Source organism: Monopterus albus, unplaced genomic scaffold, assembly GCF_001952655.1.
Source record: "Monopterus albus unplaced genomic scaffold, M_albus_1.0 scaffold29.1, whole genome shotgun sequence".
In the NCBI taxonomy this organism is placed as follows: Eukaryota; Metazoa; Chordata; class Actinopteri; order Synbranchiformes; family Synbranchidae; genus Monopterus; species Monopterus albus.
The window spans coordinates 4,194,192-4,211,887 of NW_018127909.1; the positions used below are offsets into that span (position 1 = coordinate 4,194,192).

The window sequence follows — 17,696 nt, forward strand, 5'->3', positions numbered from 1 at the left end:
CGACACCTCCTCTTCTCCGCAGGAAGGGGCCAGTGAAGCTGTGGCAAGTGCACCTAGCTACTCGTGGCTGCTTCAATGCTTTGTGAGGCAGGCCTGATAAGAAGTGCCAAAACAGCTGCTGTCCTCCTCTTTTTTCCTTCAATAGCTTAAATTTCCTGTGAAATCTTGAAGGGGACACAAATTCTCCTCCTCCTCCCTTTATTCCTGAAAGTGAGCTTTTAGCTATTTTGGATTCACTCACAAAATTTGAACTTTAGATTGACAGAGTAGCACAGAGTAATCCAGACTGAAGGAAACAGCTGTGGCTCCTAGTATTATAGTGCCTGACTTATGACTCTAACCTTTCTCTTCCAAGGGGGTGGAAAGGTGAAAGGCCAACCTGCATGTGAAATGACCTTTGTCACTTGAGGTTCAAGAGAGCTTTATCTAGTAGGCTTTTCAACAGACAGAATAGCAGACACAATGTCATATTTGGGCCAGGGTGTACTGAAAACATTTCACGCTAACAATTAATAAAGGATATATCCGGACTCACCTTTTTTAAACTCCTCCAACATTGCATCCAGCTTGGTGTCATTGAACACAAAATGCAGCGGGTGGCTGTAAAACTTTGTGATGGTTTTTAGCGGGGTGCAATCATCCGGGTCCACAAAGGCCAGGTCCTTGACGAGGAGCAGATCCGCTATGTTCGACCTCTCGCCCTCGAACACCGGGATGCGCGTGTAGCCGCTCTTCATAATCTCGGACATGGTGTTAAAGTCGAGGGTCGCATCCCCGGGGATCATGAAGCAATCTCTCAGCGGAGTCATCACGTCTTCCACGGTCTTAGTCCTGAGCTCCAGCGCGCCCTGGATGATGTTCAGCTCCTCCTTCACCAGGTCGTTATAGGGGTCCGTGACGCGCAGCATCTCCAGAAGCTTCTCCCGGTTGTACACGGTTCCAATCTCCTGTCCGAGCAGGTAGTCCAGAAGCTTGCTCACCGGGTAGGAAGCAGGGAAGGTGAGCAGCATGAAGAACTTGGTGAGGAATATAGTGTTGGCACCGACAGCGAGGCCGTGTCTGGAGCAGATGGCCTGAGGCACGATTTCTCCAAAAATGACTATTCCAATGGTGGACATCACCACCGCAATCAGCCCCGAGCCGGCGATATCATCCAGCAGGATGGTCAGCGTGGTGTTCACCAACACATTCCCGAGCAGAAGCGAGCAGAGCAAGTAATTCCCCTGGCTCCTGACAGGCTCTATTTTTTTGGCGTAATTCTTCTCCCTTTCCGTGCCGCAGTTCTGGACTATCTGGAGCTCCATGGGGTCCAGAGCCATGAGCCCCAGGTTCAACCCGCTAAACATACCCGACAGGCAAAGCAACATGGAGATGAAGATAACCTGGAGCCAGAAAGGCAGCAGAAACTTTTTCTCCTCCACCACTATCACTTTGGTGTCATCCCCATCGTGGTAGATCCAGGTGTTCTCTGTCCACGGGTCGTGCATTAATACGCTTTACTCTTCTCCGTCTTTCGCAGAGGTTTGACCTCAATTTCAACTATTCCGGACGTCTTTCGATTCAGAATGATGTTGGGCAATATAATTATATCCGAAGTCCTAATACCACAGGGATGTAAGCCGGGCAAGTCCTCTTGGCTCTGGTTATCCCCCGAGGAGCTGTCAAGGTTCCCTACCGCTCGGCTCCGCTCATGTTCCGTGAAAGCGATTTTGGACCAGGTCTCGTTGTTGATGTTCTGCCCGTACACTCTTAATTTCACCCGAGACCGCTCGCTCACCCGCAGGTAGCCCTTATCCATGAAGGAAATGTCGTCCGTGTCCTCCAGTCGGAGCCCTATGATGACGGTCTCCTCGGACCCGTCCTTGCCACTTGTCGGGGTGACACAACAGCCAGTGACAGTTAAGAAAATCATCGCCAAAGCTCGGACCCGGTTAAGTGACGCCATTTTTGCAGCGGTGGGTGCTTGGGATAACGGCTCTGCCATATTGATAACCACTGGCAACCAACCTCCTGAATGAAAAGGGCTTTTAAAAATCAAAGCCAGTCGGAGTCCGCCTTCATCTTCGCCGACCGTCGCCGTGACTTGTGCATCGGACCTGCTCGTTCCCACTACGTGTCCGACAGTGACGACTTGCGAGCGCAGGCTTACGGGCCAACTCGTGCCTCCCCTGGTGTCTCCGAGACGGGCGACCGCGGCGACCAATCAGGAGGGGCCGCCGACCAGGAGGCGGGGCGTGCACAGCCTCCTTGACGAATCAAATTCCAAAACAAGTGCACCTCATGTCAAGAAACAGGAATTTACTCGTGACTTTTTTTTAAATCATATACTTTTCCTCAAGGGACCATGTACACAGTTAAAATGTATTTGTCAGAGGTTGAGCTATTCCGTGTGATGGCCACATTAACGTGTCCACTTGCACAAAATAATGCAATACAATATAACCGAAGTAAATAATACCATATATCCCCTTACAGTGGCTATGTCCTCTGCAGCTATGGTTCCCAAACATTTTGAGTTGCTGTGGTCCCTTAAAATGAAGCACTACCCTTAATACTTGTGATCCCTCCTCATAGGTTAGAGCCTTAATTTGGATCTGGGTGTTATGAGCAGTTCAACCAAAGATTTTTTTTTTGTTGTTGTTCTCAGATTGTTTTATTTGACGGATTTTGTGAGGCCTGATGAGGATTATTTAATATTCTATGAGCAAAAAGTTAGAATAACAGGCCATTAAATTGACTAACATTTATTTTTCTAAAACACATACAAATAACAATATTATTAGTACTGGAACACTGTTACAAAGCTCATGCTAATGCAAAGCCTATCAAAATATTATTTATACTGCTATAATGTAGGTATTACAAAAGATCTAGTGTCATTTGTTAAGGCAAAAGGTGGAACAGTCCTGGTGCCTAAGACTGTAGACAGGAAAAAATTAGCCTTGCAAGAGGAAGGCACAAAGGCATTTTGATGCTTAGGATTTTTTTTAATTTGAAGCACAGCCAAAGTCATTTTATTTATGCAAAATAAAATGATGTGAATAAATTAAGTGCATATAGCCTTCCTAGTGGGGAAGCGGGAAGTGTTTATAGAACACAAATAGGATACATATTTATAAGCAAGAATTACTTTCAGTTGCTGAAATCTCATTCTCATTGTTTATAAGAAATACATAATGACACTCCATGAGGCATAATTAAGTCACTGTACTTGAACTACTGTACTTATGCATACACAGGAAATACTGGGTCTGTGTTTCTCTGTGACCTTCCCACCATCACTTGCAGCAGGTAGCAGAGCGTGTGCTGCAGCATCCCCCTGTGGCTGAACCTGGACTTTGTTTCTCCAGCTGAAGGACCAGCTCGAAAGGATCCACAGTGGCTGCCTGTATCAACAGTTCAAGGAGGCAGAAGTCATTATGAGTTCACAACCTGTGTCCGGGCTCATTCAAGAGTTGCACAATAACTATGTGCCAAGATAATTAAGAAATAAAAGAAAGTTTAAAAAGTGTATTCATACTTTCTTATTTTCTAGGATTAAACATCAATTAATATGTTGAACATTTAATGTAAATGCAGAATGCAAGCTCATGTACACTGAGATTTTAAATGTATGTTCCTTCCTAATGTACAGCTCAGTGTCTTTTTATCAGACACTGGTTGTTCATTACATCAGCAATCCATCAGTAGCTGTACTTTCAAGTACAAGACCAAAAGCTTTTTATTGTTATTATCACCATCTAGCCAGGTGGAGTACAGGAAAAGTGTCAGAACATCAGTCCAAAGGTTAAACCAAGGAACAGATTTCGATAAATCACTGAGATTTTCTATTTAGTTATTGCTCCATGTAGCAAAATGAAAGTCCTTCAGTAGCAGAATGCAAGTGTCATGAGTGAATAAAGAATTAGGCTAGTCACTGAAAATAATATATGATCACAATCAGAATCAGAATTAGCTTTATTGGCCAGGTGTGTTGGACACACGAGGAATACGACTCCAAGGCGTCATCCTGTAGATGAGTGTGCACACAGAACAATAATGAGGGCCGATAATATGGCATTCATTTAGCTGAGAGGAGAACATTCGGTCATGTTTAATGTTGCCTAGCATGTGTGTGTGTGTGTGCAAGTAGTTGTAGCATGAGACCTGGTGCACACGAGTGACAGACTATGCACACTCTGGGCTCTCTAGGTGTGCCACACACTTTAAGTTATATTACAAACACACTGACCTCTAGTGATCAATGAAAAATCAGGCCAAAAATCTATCACTTATTTGTGACACAGACCCTAGGTTTGACTCCACAGGGCCCATGGGGGCCTCCACATGGCTGGAAAGTGAAGTCCTCAGCAAATCTGGAATGGTTCAGGATGCCTGCTACCTCTCCATCCACCTCCACCACTTCATCAACCTGTGAAATACACACACATTTGAGATAATTTAACATAAAGCACATGTGCAGAATACATTTACCAGCTTGAGTTGTTTTTCTGCTGTGGGATCTACAGACCTTGAATGTGTACTGACAGTCAAACTGGAAGCTGTCCTCTGCTCCAGTAATGTTCCCATTATATATGACCTGACAGGGCTTGTCATGGCCTTTAGGGACCTTAAACAGGCGGTACGTGGCAGACACAAACTTGAAGTCACCTGTATTTCCAGAACATGTTAGTCAAAATTTGTTAATGCACCAGAGTCAACCTGACAGTCTATAAGATCTTGTGTGCCAAACTTACTGAACCAACCCTTAGGCTGTGTTGCACCAGCACAGTCAGCATTTAGTTATAACCAAAGTTAAAGAGAAACCACTTTTATTGTATGCAATCTGATTTATAAACACAGCAGTGCTCTAGACATGAAACCTAACCCCAGTTTTATAAACCTAATTAATTTTTAAGTATGTGCGATTATGAAATTGTGTATTTCGCAGTAGCAGAAATCACAAGATGAAGCATGCTTTCAAATAACAGCATGGATGTATAAATGCATTTATATGTATAACACTGTCCTAAAACTTAAAACGTGAATGTCATAAAAATAAACAGAGTACTGATGGTTATGAAGTCTTCAGTATTAGAAACTAGCAGTGTTGCTCCAAACCCAGTTTGACTGAGGTTCATTGACATACAACTTGTATCATTTCCTGTTAAATACAAATTAGTTCAATTTCTTAGATGCTAACTGCTATAGTTGTCCACTATTAACATTGCTGCATTAGAGCATTAGCATCAAACTCTTCTAGGAAAACTTTTGGTAGGTATTAGGTGACTAGAAAATATTGCTGTCAAGTCAAAACTATGATGCATGGCTCAGTTTGTCCATGCAAGTCAAAAAGTTCAAGGTCCACGTGCTGTAATCCCTCCCCACAGGCGTTTTCACTTACTAAGGTAATTAGACATCTTCTAAAATCTGTGTGGGTGTGACATTGATGCACACTCCCAGAGGTTTTGCATAACATTCTCATAACGGTTTCATTTTTACTTTTAGAAAATTTATTTTGTCTTCAGGTTTTTTTTAAATTCAGTTTTCATTCATTTTGTTCTCACATTTTGAAATTATTATGCTTTGTCCACCTTTTTACATGTACAGTATTGTATTCTTGGCTCTATAGACGGGGGTGGGGGGGTGGTAGAAAGCACGCTAGTGCACTGTTATGTTTGCTTATCTTTTAGAGATTTTTAGCATTTTTAAACAGTAATCAGTTGAAAAAAGCCAATGATTACCTTCCTTTAGTAACAGACCGAGAAGTGCTGTTACCTCAACACTAATTAAGATGTAGGCTAATATCCAACATTGTGAACAGCCTACATACTGTAAAACACAGCATGTTATTCATATCACTGTTACACTTTTATGACACTTACAGTAGATAAACATAGATAATACTAAGCATTTGTAATGTAACAACATGATTAACTTGATCACAGTAATTTTTGAGCATACTGTACAACATTAGCTACTAGACTGCAGTTACCCTCAGTTCTATAGCTTTTTAGCATTGCTAGCTAACAATCACCTTAACTGCTGAGCTAGTGGCTGTCACCTGTGTGAAGGTCATGAGATTGGCCCCTTTTTATAAATGAAATGCAATATATAGAAAGCGGTTTGACTGTTTCTAATTCAGTTTACATAAGTTAAAAGAAAAAGCCATGGCCAATAAGCTCAGAGAAAGTTTAAAACGTTTTAAAAAACATTAGCCTTTACATAATTGTGAATCTATCAGCGGTTACAGTACAGACAACAGAGCAGCATCAGAGAGTTCGGGACCACAGCTCGCAGAGTCCAGTACAACCAGTGAAGTTTGACAGCTTAGGCAGTCAAGAGGAAGCTAGTCTGAGCGTGACTGTTGTAAATCTTAGGTTGCTCTGCCCTGGTTTCTTTTGAATATGCAAGGCTAAATAGCTTACATACCACAGTTCACTTTAGTTTTACCGAGCTTTTGGGTGTCTTTTCAATAAGGCTTTCAGGAATAATTAGGTAACCTTGGGTAAAAACATTCAACAGAAATTAAATGAGCACTGCACAAGCTCTCAGCCACTGAGGCCAGATGGCCCCCAGTCTCTTTTCATTGCCACAATTTTGTCAATCTCTGTTGGAAGGAATGTTTTCCCTGTGGGATGTTGACATTTTCCAGCCATCTTTCAAGCAATTTGAGCAGTTTACTGCACAACAAGTCCTTGTCATATTACTTTCCTTATAGATTCTTAGTCATTACACCTTGTTTTCTACTCCCATGACACGCACGTATCTCGTTGCCGACATTGCTTGGAAACCCGTCTATAGGATCAATTTCATCCAGTTAGAAATGTTATGTTTCTTACTTCAACCCATGCTAACTTACAGCTCAGAAAGAAGCAAATAAGGCAATACACACAAAGATGTAAATAACCACCAAAGAGAAATAGTATCAAACCCAGAACATCCTGCAGTTCTCTGTTGTCGACAGTAATGACACTGGCTGTGACCAGTCGTGGGGGCCTGAAGCCCACTTCCTCAGCCAATCGCAGCAGATCTTTCCACCAGAGGGCTCCACCAAGACACTCACCTGTCAAGACAAACCATATTCTGTAATTCTGACAGGGATGTGTGATCTTTTATGGCATTAGGATATTAATCTGACGCACCCCATAGCACTTTGTGATTCTTAATTTCCTCTGGCAATCTTCCACTGCTGTAGACATCACTGAAGTACAGCTCACCACCATCCTGGCAATCAATGGCATGACAGGATATGTGGTGAACATCAAATATACACTAGTTTTGCCTTCTGTCAATGCATGCTAGTCAAGTTTTGTGAAATTTGCTTAAAGGATAAGGCTGGTCATTTTCTATATTAATAGTATTTTCCACAATCCCAGAGGCTAAAACCAACAATGAACTGCCTCTACTCACAGTTAATGTCTTAAGTCTCCAACCTGGATTATCTTATTCATCTGTGCTGTAGACCTCCGTTGTTGGTTTAAAAAAAAAACCAAACAATTAAAACAGTGAAACACACCACTGCACTGGGTGACACGTTTCTTCATTATAAAACACCAGACACACATATTTGTTCAAAACATTGGCCCAAAAGCTCCAAAAGGGTCAAGACGAGTTGAGCCGATACCAGGCAGTGGAAAAGGGGCTTAACAGTGAGTAAAAGCAATTCATTATTGGTTTTAGTTTCTGTATGGGGGTTTATGAAAATACTATTCATATAGAAAATTACCAACTGTATTTTTAGACACTGAAGCCAAAGCGTACCTTCAGTAAGTTGTAGGCCTCAGCCAAGACTTGCTTCTTGTCTGGACTGAGATTCACCACACAGTTGGAACTAAGTGATGGCAGGAAATGAACATTTCAACACAGTTTCTATAGAATTGCAGAGTAATAAAATATGAAACAGAGAAAGGAAAGAGACAAGAAAGACATCTTACATGATAATATCAAATGAGCTCTTTTCCAGCCCCGCCTCTGTTAGGGCCTCAATGTAGCCCTGGACAAAGCTAATATTGGGCTTCTTGAAGCCAAACTCTTGCATATGGTAGTCCACATATGTCCTGGCGACTTCAAGCTAGGAGAGAAGACAGACTATAAAGTGTCTCCATATGATGCTCATTTGATTTCAATTGTGATTCAATCTGTCCGGACGCTACGTATTTGAACCTGAACTGGCCATGCTTACAGTCAATTACAAGCTATTTGAGCCCACACTGAGTCTTAAGCAGTACATACTGTACATCCTGTGAAGCAGAATTATGTCTTTCAAAACCTAGAATGGGAAAGTTAGTGCTTACAACCCAGTAACAGCCTTCATCAAGAGCACTCAGGGAGCACATGTACCTCCACCAAGGCACAACATTCGCTCATGCAAATAAATACGCAAAATAAATTTTAATGGCTGTCAGATTCGGAATCTGGATCAAAGCTGGATGAAATTTGGTTTGGTTATAGACATTGCAACCTTATGTATGTGAATCAAATTTCAAATAATTTTGATAACGTTTGGCAGATATATGATTTTTTTTTTAAATTTTACCAAGTTATAGACTAGGGATTTTTGTTATTTTTTGTGACCTTGACCTTTGACCTTCAGCCAAAGTCTAATTACTTCTAGGGCTGGTCGCCACCAGTGTCTGTACCAAGTATGCTGATGATGATCCATCCAGCCGTTTGTCCATAATCCTGCTAACCAACACAACACAACACACACACACAGAACCAAAAACATAATCTCCTTGGCAGAGGTAATAATGCTCCCACTTTAATGCTATGTAAGTCTATCACATATCATTCAACCACACACTGACATGCAATGCATCAAGAAGCTACTGCAGCCAATCTGTGCACCATACTGGGATGCTGATGTACATTACCTGGTCCTCAGTCATGTCAATGCCAGTGACATGGCCCTTCTCGCCTACCAGCTGACTCAGCATGTAGCAGTCCCTCCCACTTCCACTGCCCAGGTCAAGTATCCTGCAGCCCTCCAGGCACTCTGGCACCACCAGGCCACAGCCATAGTACCTAGAGTAGAGGGAAACACATCACATGTTTTTTTTTTTTTTGTAGCAAAAATACATCAGCAGATTGTCTAACAGCAACCTACTAACTTGGCTGTGACTTCAGGGTGCACTTTCTTCAGAGCCTGCTGGATGAAGGCAGGGATTGGATGAGCTGGAGCCACACAGGCATTGCTCTTCAGGTCTGAGGTTTTCTTCAGCACCTTGCCATAATAATCCTACGTGACCACAGACAAGCCAGCAAAAGTTGCTCCTTCATCATACAGCAGGCTGTCATCAGCTAGTACATAACAAATAGGTAAGCAGTGCAAAACTAATAGGCCGCTTCAAAGTTGTACTTAGTTCTGTGTAGGCTGGAGCATTACTGATGAATATCACTTAACTACAAAAGTATGACTTTAATAAGAAGTCGCAGTGATTTAGCTAATTAAAGCACCCGAGTTAGATTCAACAACCCACTCTAACATGTACAGTATCATAAGAGATACGCTGTATTACCTTCACGTCCACGTGAACGTTACAGTCAACGAAGCCTTTTGCGCACGCACTTAAACAAAAAAAGAAGTGGGATAGTTATATGTTAAACTTCATGGTACATGTACGGTACAGTGGCTACTGAGTCAGTTAGCTAACGTATCTGTCTCCTAACTGCTGCCTTTATCGGCTAGCTACAGCAAATGAAAACTCTTATTTCACAAGCTATACATTATTGTATTGCATGTAATATTATGTAAAGTCACTAATGTTATTGTTGCCGTCTTACGTTAACGTTATGGGTGAAGGTTCAAATACACGGTGGATATCAAGACTCGGGAGCAAACAAAGTTAACTGGTTAAGGTTAGCTTCACATTAAGGTAAGAGGACATGGGAAAACAGATTTCGCCTACCCCAGAATCTACTCTCGAGTCTTGGGTTCTAAACTAAACCGTGAAAATGAGATAATACACGCACGTTTTTAGGTTAATCATACCTCATTTCTTCAGCCAGTGCGTACAAAGTCCATAGTTGTTTTTTTTTTTTTTTTAGGTAAGATCTGTACGGCGGCCTGCAATGAACATAATTTAGTTCACTTCCTGCTCAACAGCGCACCCTGTAGCTCGTCGCCTAAAATCGCACCAAATACAGTCAGTAAAGTTCAAAAGACACACAAACCGCACTCAGTTATGGCAGCTTTGCAATGATAACAAACAAACAAAGACACAACACTCAGCTGGAATTTAAGAGTGTTTAATGACCATATATCTTTGTAGTTGTAATAAATGGCTTATGATCAGAACATCCAAAGAATATGTGCAAAACCACCTTACACACAGACAAACACACACACACACACACACACACACACAGAGGTGAAAAAAGTCTTTGGCATGATGCCCCTGATCTAAATAACAAATTAATAACTACAGTATTGTTAGTCAAATTTGCCCTTCACACAACTTCAGGATAATTCTCCACATAAGTTAATCTTTTCTCAGCAGAAACAAACAAACAAAAAAAAAATATAATGACAAAACGATGTCATAACAACAAAGCTAATGATTTTATAAACATTAAAGCTGTTAGGTTCACAAAACATGTTACTGAATATTTTGCTAAATTTGCAAATATAAAATGGCTTTGAAAATCGATACAGTTCAAATACATTTTAAATGATTCAGCTGATATGAAAAATAGCTCATTTGTACTACGTGTACCACAAATACACTTTCTAGTTTGTCAAAAAGCATTAACATTTCAAGAATTTTAGAGTGTGTTTAGGTTTGATGGGAAAATTTCACTCAACTCATTGTTAATACAGTGCTAGTACCTTTGGAAACTGCCAGACCAGTGGCTTAAATATTTGTGCTTTGCACAGCAATGTGTGCATTTTTGAAGGTGCTCAAGGAAGTCTGGTGGAAAAAAACTAAAAACAAAACAAAAAGCCAACAAGCATGCACCAAGGCATGGAGCATCACCAGTTCCAGTTCATTTCATTTCAGAGGCCGGGCAAAGAAAGAAATAGCTTAAAACAACCCCATTTGTAAAAGCAAATTCATTATATGAGTGGTATTTTACATAGCATATTCATGAATTGAACTGATACTGTAACTTTGATTATTTTAATGCATTTTCCGTAGCTTTAGTTTAATCTACAGTGCAACATTATACACATAACTCATACGGTGAACCGCATCCTGTGCCAAGAATTATTCGTCATAACAAAATACATACTTTTTGCTTCCCCTAAAAATCGCCTTTGTGCAAACTCTTGTTTATAGTAGATATTCAGATATTGGGAATAATCAAGCACAACTGTGAGTTAAATTATGACCATATCTAATTGTTTTCATTTCTTTATTTTTGTTTGGGGTTTTGTTTTTCTCTCTTCTCATTTCTCACTCCCCAAAGAGGTATTTTTCCACTCACTGGGCGCCAACGCTCAATGACATCTTGTTATAAAATTGTCCTGTTGGATTAAATACTTACATTACAAATAATGTGTACAAACTCTGACCATTTGCTTCACAGCTGTGGCCATTATGTGATTGATCTTCTTTATATAGAAAGGGAGGAATATCCCTTGTAAGATGAAAACCCAATGCACACGCCCTCCAAACATGAAACATTTCCTCTCTCAGATTGGATAATACAAATGCAGACCAGCAGGATCATGCTTTGGTAAACAAAATGTTTCCTTAATCAACACCAAAGCTGAACAATGGTAAGAACCATGTTTATACAAAATCTATTATAAACAGTATATGTTTTTTATGCTGTACAGCTGGTGAAGGTGTTAATCTACTGAAGTGACTGACATGAGCATGTAAAGTCTGAAGTTGCCCATTTCAGTTGTAATCTCTGTGCAGCTTAATCTTATCTTGGTGTGGGTACCTGCTTTCTGATAGTTTCTCAGTTTCACTGAATCTTATCATTGTTAATCACAATTCTGCATTTTTTGGGAAGGCACCTTCTACAAACCTGCATTAAATTAAGATTAAAAAGTGTATACAAATTGAATCTGTTACATTCCCTATTAACTCAGAGGTCTGTTTCTTACAGATGCTGCAACAAAACTGTAAGACACCAATGTACTGCAATTTAAGACTGGAATTATAAAAGCATTTTAAGTTTTGATTGTGTAGCTAAAAGCTTCATTTACAAAGATGAATTTTGTGCAAAATAAGAACTGCTCACATGGAGATTTGTTAATGCACTTACAGTATAGTCCTCTATCACTGGTGGGGCAGATAGAGAGCACAAACACAGACAAGGCAGAGCGGAAAAAGCACTTTAGAAGCACGAGTCTAATGGGACATCTTATACAGTCTTGTTCTGGTGTCCCTGTATGGCATCAGCTTGCAAAAACACACGCTGTCATTAATTCCACATTGCACTCATGCAAAAATGTTCCTGCTGTGTGTTTTTACAATGTAGGTTTTCTGCCTGCAAAGAATGGCTTTGCAGAACTGATGCGAGCACCCAGTGAGAAGAGCTGCGATCATCCTAGGCAGTGAACGGCCTGTTCTGACAGCACAGCTTCAGCTAACAAGTTTTTGAATGCGTCAGTAGCTTCCATTGTATGAGAAGGACATTAAAAAGATTGTGTGTGCAGTGTGAGAAATCTGTCACACGCTATTAACGGACTGGTACTGCCCACATATAACCCAAAATACACAGATTAAGGCCACTGTTCCAGCACGTGGAGGAGCAAACTTTCACAACCTGTGGATCACAATCATTTTTAGTCGAGATTCCACTTCCTGCACCCACACCAGTTTTATCTAAAATGCACACATTCATAAGAATACTTAGAAAACATTTAGAATAAAACACTTCCTGATATACAAAAGCCTCCATGTCCTGTCTCAAGTGCTCTCATTACCTCTATTGCAAAAGTGTGGTAATTGTGTTTCAGCCCTGCGGCTCAGTGCTGGTGCTGTGGTGCGGTCCTTCCTGCTCGGTGATGGTGTGGAGAAGGAGGCACACAGGAGGGTGGAGCAAGCCGCTGCCTATCTGCTGAGCTGGCTGAGGAGGTCCTGATGGCCCACAGGCTGCTTGACCTTCCAGCCCGCCCAGTGCCTGCTCCTCTTCCATGCTAAAGGAGGCTCGATGACCACAGCTTTCGCAGAAGTCAACCACCTCCTCCCCAGCCTCTCCCTCACACCCTAGCAGACTCTCTAGCTCCCTCAACCCTGTGCCTTCCTGACCTGTCCCTCCTGCTCCACTACAACCGCTACTTCCACGTGTGCCACACACACACACCTCAATCCCAGAGTCCCCTGTGAATCGCCTCCTCCTTCCATTGGGGAGTCGATCTTTGTCCTCAGTGCATCCGTCTGACAGATCTTTCAGCAGAGGATCTTTGCAGGAGTCGTCCTCAATTTGGCTTCTTTTCTCCTGGCTGGTGAGTCCCTCCCTACTGAGCCCATCTGAAAGCAGTATCATGCCTGAATCTTGTACTGTCTGCACAGGCTTGTTGTCAGGCTTTGGCCTAAAGTCTAAAGTGGGAGGTTGTGGCTCCTCTATACTGGGTCTACAACACACGCTATCAGAGACTGGGGGCACTGGAGTGGGCTGGATGGGTGAACAGTGTCCCTCCTGCTGCTCAGAGGCCAGCGGACTAGAGGCCACTGAAGATGGGCCTATGTGTAAGGCACTGTAGGGAGGAGGCGGGGTCGGTGGCCTGTTGACCACCTCTTCATAATCAGGCAGGAGGTAGTTTGGCAGAAACCCTGAGGAGAAAAAAAACAAAAAAAAAACGTAAAAACAAGTAGGACATGCCTGAATGTAAACATGCACTGAAATAAATTTATATAACAAAATACATTTTGCAAGGCAGTTAAATTATTTAAGAAAAACTAACTCATTTAAACACCAATGTCTGATCCCTACAACTTTTAGCGTGACCTCACTGAACTTCCTAGAACACTATTCAATTATTCCCAAAGCAAAGAGAGGAAAAAAGGACAAAACAAGCTAATTTCTGGGTCAATTCTGTGCTAAGGGCTGTTGCATCACTGTGTGAGATGGTGTCGCAACACTGGCAAGGTATCAAGAGAGCAGTGCTGGCCGATCCCCTAAAATCTGGGGGATGCAAACAGTAGAGATCGGCCGCTGTGTGAAACCAGGTAATGGATCTCAGGGCAAACATTACATTGCCACTGCTTTGCTTGTCACTAGTGCCTCTGTTTAATGTAAGTGCAAAAATGAGAACATGAGAAGTTATGCCTGGGGGAAAAGATCTTAGTTCGTGCTCAAGTTTTTTCCCCCCCAAAAAAAAGCATCAAAGAAAGCTACTGGACAGCTCGATGTTGTACCCTCTACACCAGACCTTACTTAGATGTAAGACATACACTACAGCTGCAGTAGGGTTTATAACGGGGTCAGGTTACAAAGCCTCAAACAGTGAAGCAAACAGCCAGCTCTGCCAAGCTAAAATGTTTGTAGAAAAGGTGACCTCCCTCGAACAAAAAAAAAAAAAAAAACAGATTTAGAATTTAAAAAAGGCTGAAGTATTAGATTCACCAATAAACTGCACAGCTTTGCTTGTATTCACTAATACTGGGTACTTAAGATGCGACTGTACTATGCAGAACTTGGCTCGGTACTAGAGGATCTATTTACAGCAGCAATAATAGGTTTTTTCCTTTTGGCTGTTTGCTAAAATGTACTGTAAATATCACCTAACATAGTACCATTGAGTTAGTAAGGTACCTCTGGCTTTCATTTGGAGTTGGATTATTGTCTACTTGGCAAACATACAAATGCAGTATTCACTGTTCATAAAGCACAGTTTTGGTCTCCATCTACTCATGAGCGAAACGTGGCTCTTTAGCATCTAAACACTCCACTGTGTTCATCAGCTTATTGCTAACTTCTTTCTGTCTCCTTGTTTGGTGGTGGCCCAGTAGAACAAAGTGGGTTTGTCAGATCTTTTGGTTTGGTGTAGGTCAAAACAAAGCAGATGAGAAGGACACAGAATGACACTGACCCACAGAATGTACAGTATATAAAGATGGGACGACATGTCACCACTTCCCTCCACTATGCAAAGGTAAAGCCAAAATATCATGAACACAGCAGCTGCCATATTGACATTTTGCAACCAGATTGTGCACAGCAGCATTGAGAAGTGGTGTGACAGCATCAGGCTGCTGATGAAAGTTATCCAATCATCTAAAATACAAAATGCAACAAAATGCTTTGTAGAGCTGAGAAGAACTGTAGAGTCAGGTGATCTCTGTGTGTTTGTCACTATAGCCAATATTTTTCACATTACACCGTCATCTGATCTATTGATTATAAAAGCTTTAAGTACTCTCATCATCTGTGAATAGTCTTGCACACTACAAGAAAATGATCAACATCACATATTGTGTGTGTGTTTATGAACCAGTGGTAGGTCTTACTGAAGTAGAAGGGCACAGATGAGTAGTTGTGTGCTTCACGGTAAGCGATAAGGTTGATCTCGTGCTGCCGTTGTTGCTGCTGCAGCCGGTGTTTCGTGCGGCGATGGTGGCACACACAGCAGCAGCTCAAAATTAAGATGATGGTCCACACCAACCAAAACCCTAAAGACCCAGCAAAGGCATGTTGTATTTACAGTGGAACTCCCAACAAAATCGATCAAATATGTTTGACTGATATTTTGAAATAAACTCACATGGAGATGAATACATTTACACAGGAAAAATTCAACAATACCCATAATGTTGAACTATACTAGCATGTGGTGATGTAACACAGAGCGCCTGCTGCTAAGATCACACACTGCCAATATCTGGTTCTAACACAGTGAAACATTCACACATCTGTACATTGTATGAATTAAGTTTTTATGACATAAATTCTATGCCATTTATATTCAATCATCAGCCCCTTATCTCTATGACCAAGACAGATCAAGTCTTTCCCAATTGCTTCACTATAGAGCAAGCCCACATCTGACACCACAGCTGTATCACTGAATGCTGAACTCTTAAGTTCTCCAGTCTCTCATTTTAGGAGACATTTGTTCATATTTGGAGAAGTTGGCTGGGTTGTTTTAATCCAGTTTATCAGAAAAATATGAGGAGTCATTCATTGTGAAATGGAGAAATTTTGGAGAAGAGCACAAATAAATTACACAGAGAAAAGTCATTAGTAGATAGAGTTGTTGTTTGAGAAAACATCCCACCACAGCATGATTGTTTAAGAACGTATTAAGCTTTTTCCATATGACGTGAAGTCTTAATTCCCTTTAACGGAATAATTTGTGAAACAGCACTATCTTGAATCCACTCTAAAGAGCAGCAAGGAAAAACAGAGAGGTTTCAAAAACAGCCAAGTTTGTGTTTACTGTATGTTAGAAGTAAACGGAACACCAATACACTGACACAAAAAATGTGGGGAACTTTATTTCAAGGACTTCAGGGCAGGGCAGCTTGTGACTCTGGAAAACAAGAATGTAAACTATAAAATATGGCACTCGGAGCAGAGCAACTGTGCTAGTGCTGCACAGGAATCAAGATACAACAATTCTACTGTGGTCTCAGAAAATATCCGTTCTGTCCTCCATGCCCTACTACCAACTTCTTTCATACTATAAGCTGAGTTATATCTAATCCAGAAGTGACGGCAGCAGGATCATCTTCTTCATCAGTTCATATGTTATAATATGAATACATCCAAAGTCAGTTTGAACATTGCCAGTTTCTAGGAACCCACACCAACAACTGTGACCTTTCTAGCGTGTAGGACTGGGAAAGGTCCAAATTACAGACATCTTTTATCAACTCAAAAGGTACACACATTGTGATCACTAATCATAATACAGATTTTACATCATACTGTCCAGTCCTGCCACCACCACAGAAAATTCTGGCCTATTATATAAAGCTGTCCTGGCTGGAAGGATTTATAAAACACCGGGAAACCCAGACCAATTTTAAAGGTGCTGCTGCTGAGGTAAGAAAGCTATATTCTAGACCATTTTTATAATGGTCTCTTTTGACCCGCGAACACACTCCTTCCATGTTTGCAGCTCTGAAGTCAACAATAATCACCTCTGCTCTGACCCAGACATACTGTACTCAGGCAAACAGCACCATATTATTAAAGTATTCTTAACATACAGCATGTACACAATTATTAGGCAAGTTGTATTTTTGAGGATTAATTTTGTTATTGCACAACTACAGTGCTCTTGGTCAATCCAAAATGTTAACAAACCCTCAAACCTGAACATTTAAGTAGTAAAAGTGAAGTTTTGGCTTTCTTAAGAGAATATCTACATGTACACCATTATTAGGCAACTATTAGTGTGCAGAATTATCATGCAACTAAATAAAAAACAAATATTTTCCCATCTCACATTTATTTTCACCTGTTAAAGTGAGAATAATAAACAAACTCATAATTTACAAATAAACAGTTCTGAAATTCCAAACAGAAAACCTCAGTGACCAATATAGCCACCCTTCTTTTCGATAACAGTCACAAGCCTTCCATTCACAGAGTCAGTCAGTTTTTTGATCTGGTCAGAATCAACTTTTTGTGCAGCCGCAACCACAGCCTCCCAGAGACTGTTCAGAGAGGTGTACTGTTTACCTTCACTGTAAATTTCCTGCTTAAGAAGGGCCCAAAGGTTCTCAATAGGATTTAAGTCAGGTGAAGAAGGGGGCCATGTCATTAGTTTTTCATCTTTAAGGCCTTTACTGGCCAGCCACGCAGTG

General features: G+C 41.2%; 3 protein-coding genes across 3 annotated transcripts in view; all 3 read right to left on the reverse strand.

The window, feature by feature from the left end:
• Window positions 1–2,623, reverse strand: part of cnnm2b (cyclin and CBS domain divalent metal cation transport mediator 2b) — a 48,119-nt gene extending 45,496 nt beyond the window's left edge. Inside the window, 2 exon segments of the mRNA XM_020596160.1 lie at window positions 536–1,480; window positions 1,483–2,623. Coding sequence (XP_020451816.1) covers window positions 536–1,480; window positions 1,483–1,984 — 1,447 coding nt within the window. The 5' untranslated portion in view covers window positions 1,985–2,623.
• A 282-nt stretch (window positions 2,624–2,905) lies between these two features.
• On the reverse strand, window positions 2,906–10,083 carry as3mt (arsenite methyltransferase). Its single transcript, XM_020596162.1, has 11 exons — window positions 9,974–10,083; window positions 9,501–9,549; window positions 9,093–9,220; window positions 8,856–9,006; window positions 7,917–8,053; window positions 7,744–7,813; window positions 7,125–7,206; window positions 6,914–7,045; window positions 4,511–4,650; window positions 4,289–4,411; window positions 2,906–3,386 (listed from the first exon to the last, which is right to left on the reverse strand). The coding sequence occupies exons 1-11, from the start codon at window positions 9,976–9,978 to the stop codon at window positions 3,279–3,281; spliced, it is 1,125 nt and encodes a 374-aa protein (XP_020451818.1). The 5' UTR covers window positions 9,979–10,083; the 3' UTR covers window positions 2,906–3,278.
• Window positions 10,084–11,697: 1,614 nt separating this feature from the next.
• wbp1lb (WW domain binding protein 1-like b) overlaps window positions 11,698–17,696 on the reverse strand; it is a 16,655-nt gene continuing 10,656 nt past the window's right edge. The window contains exons 3-4 of the mRNA XM_020596161.1: window positions 15,393–15,554; window positions 11,698–13,715 (exon numbers count right to left, since the gene is read on the reverse strand). Of these exons, the coding sequence (XP_020451817.1) occupies window positions 12,895–13,715; window positions 15,393–15,554 (983 nt within the window). The 3' untranslated portion in view covers window positions 11,698–12,894. The remainder of the gene's footprint in view (window positions 13,716–15,392; window positions 15,555–17,696) is intronic.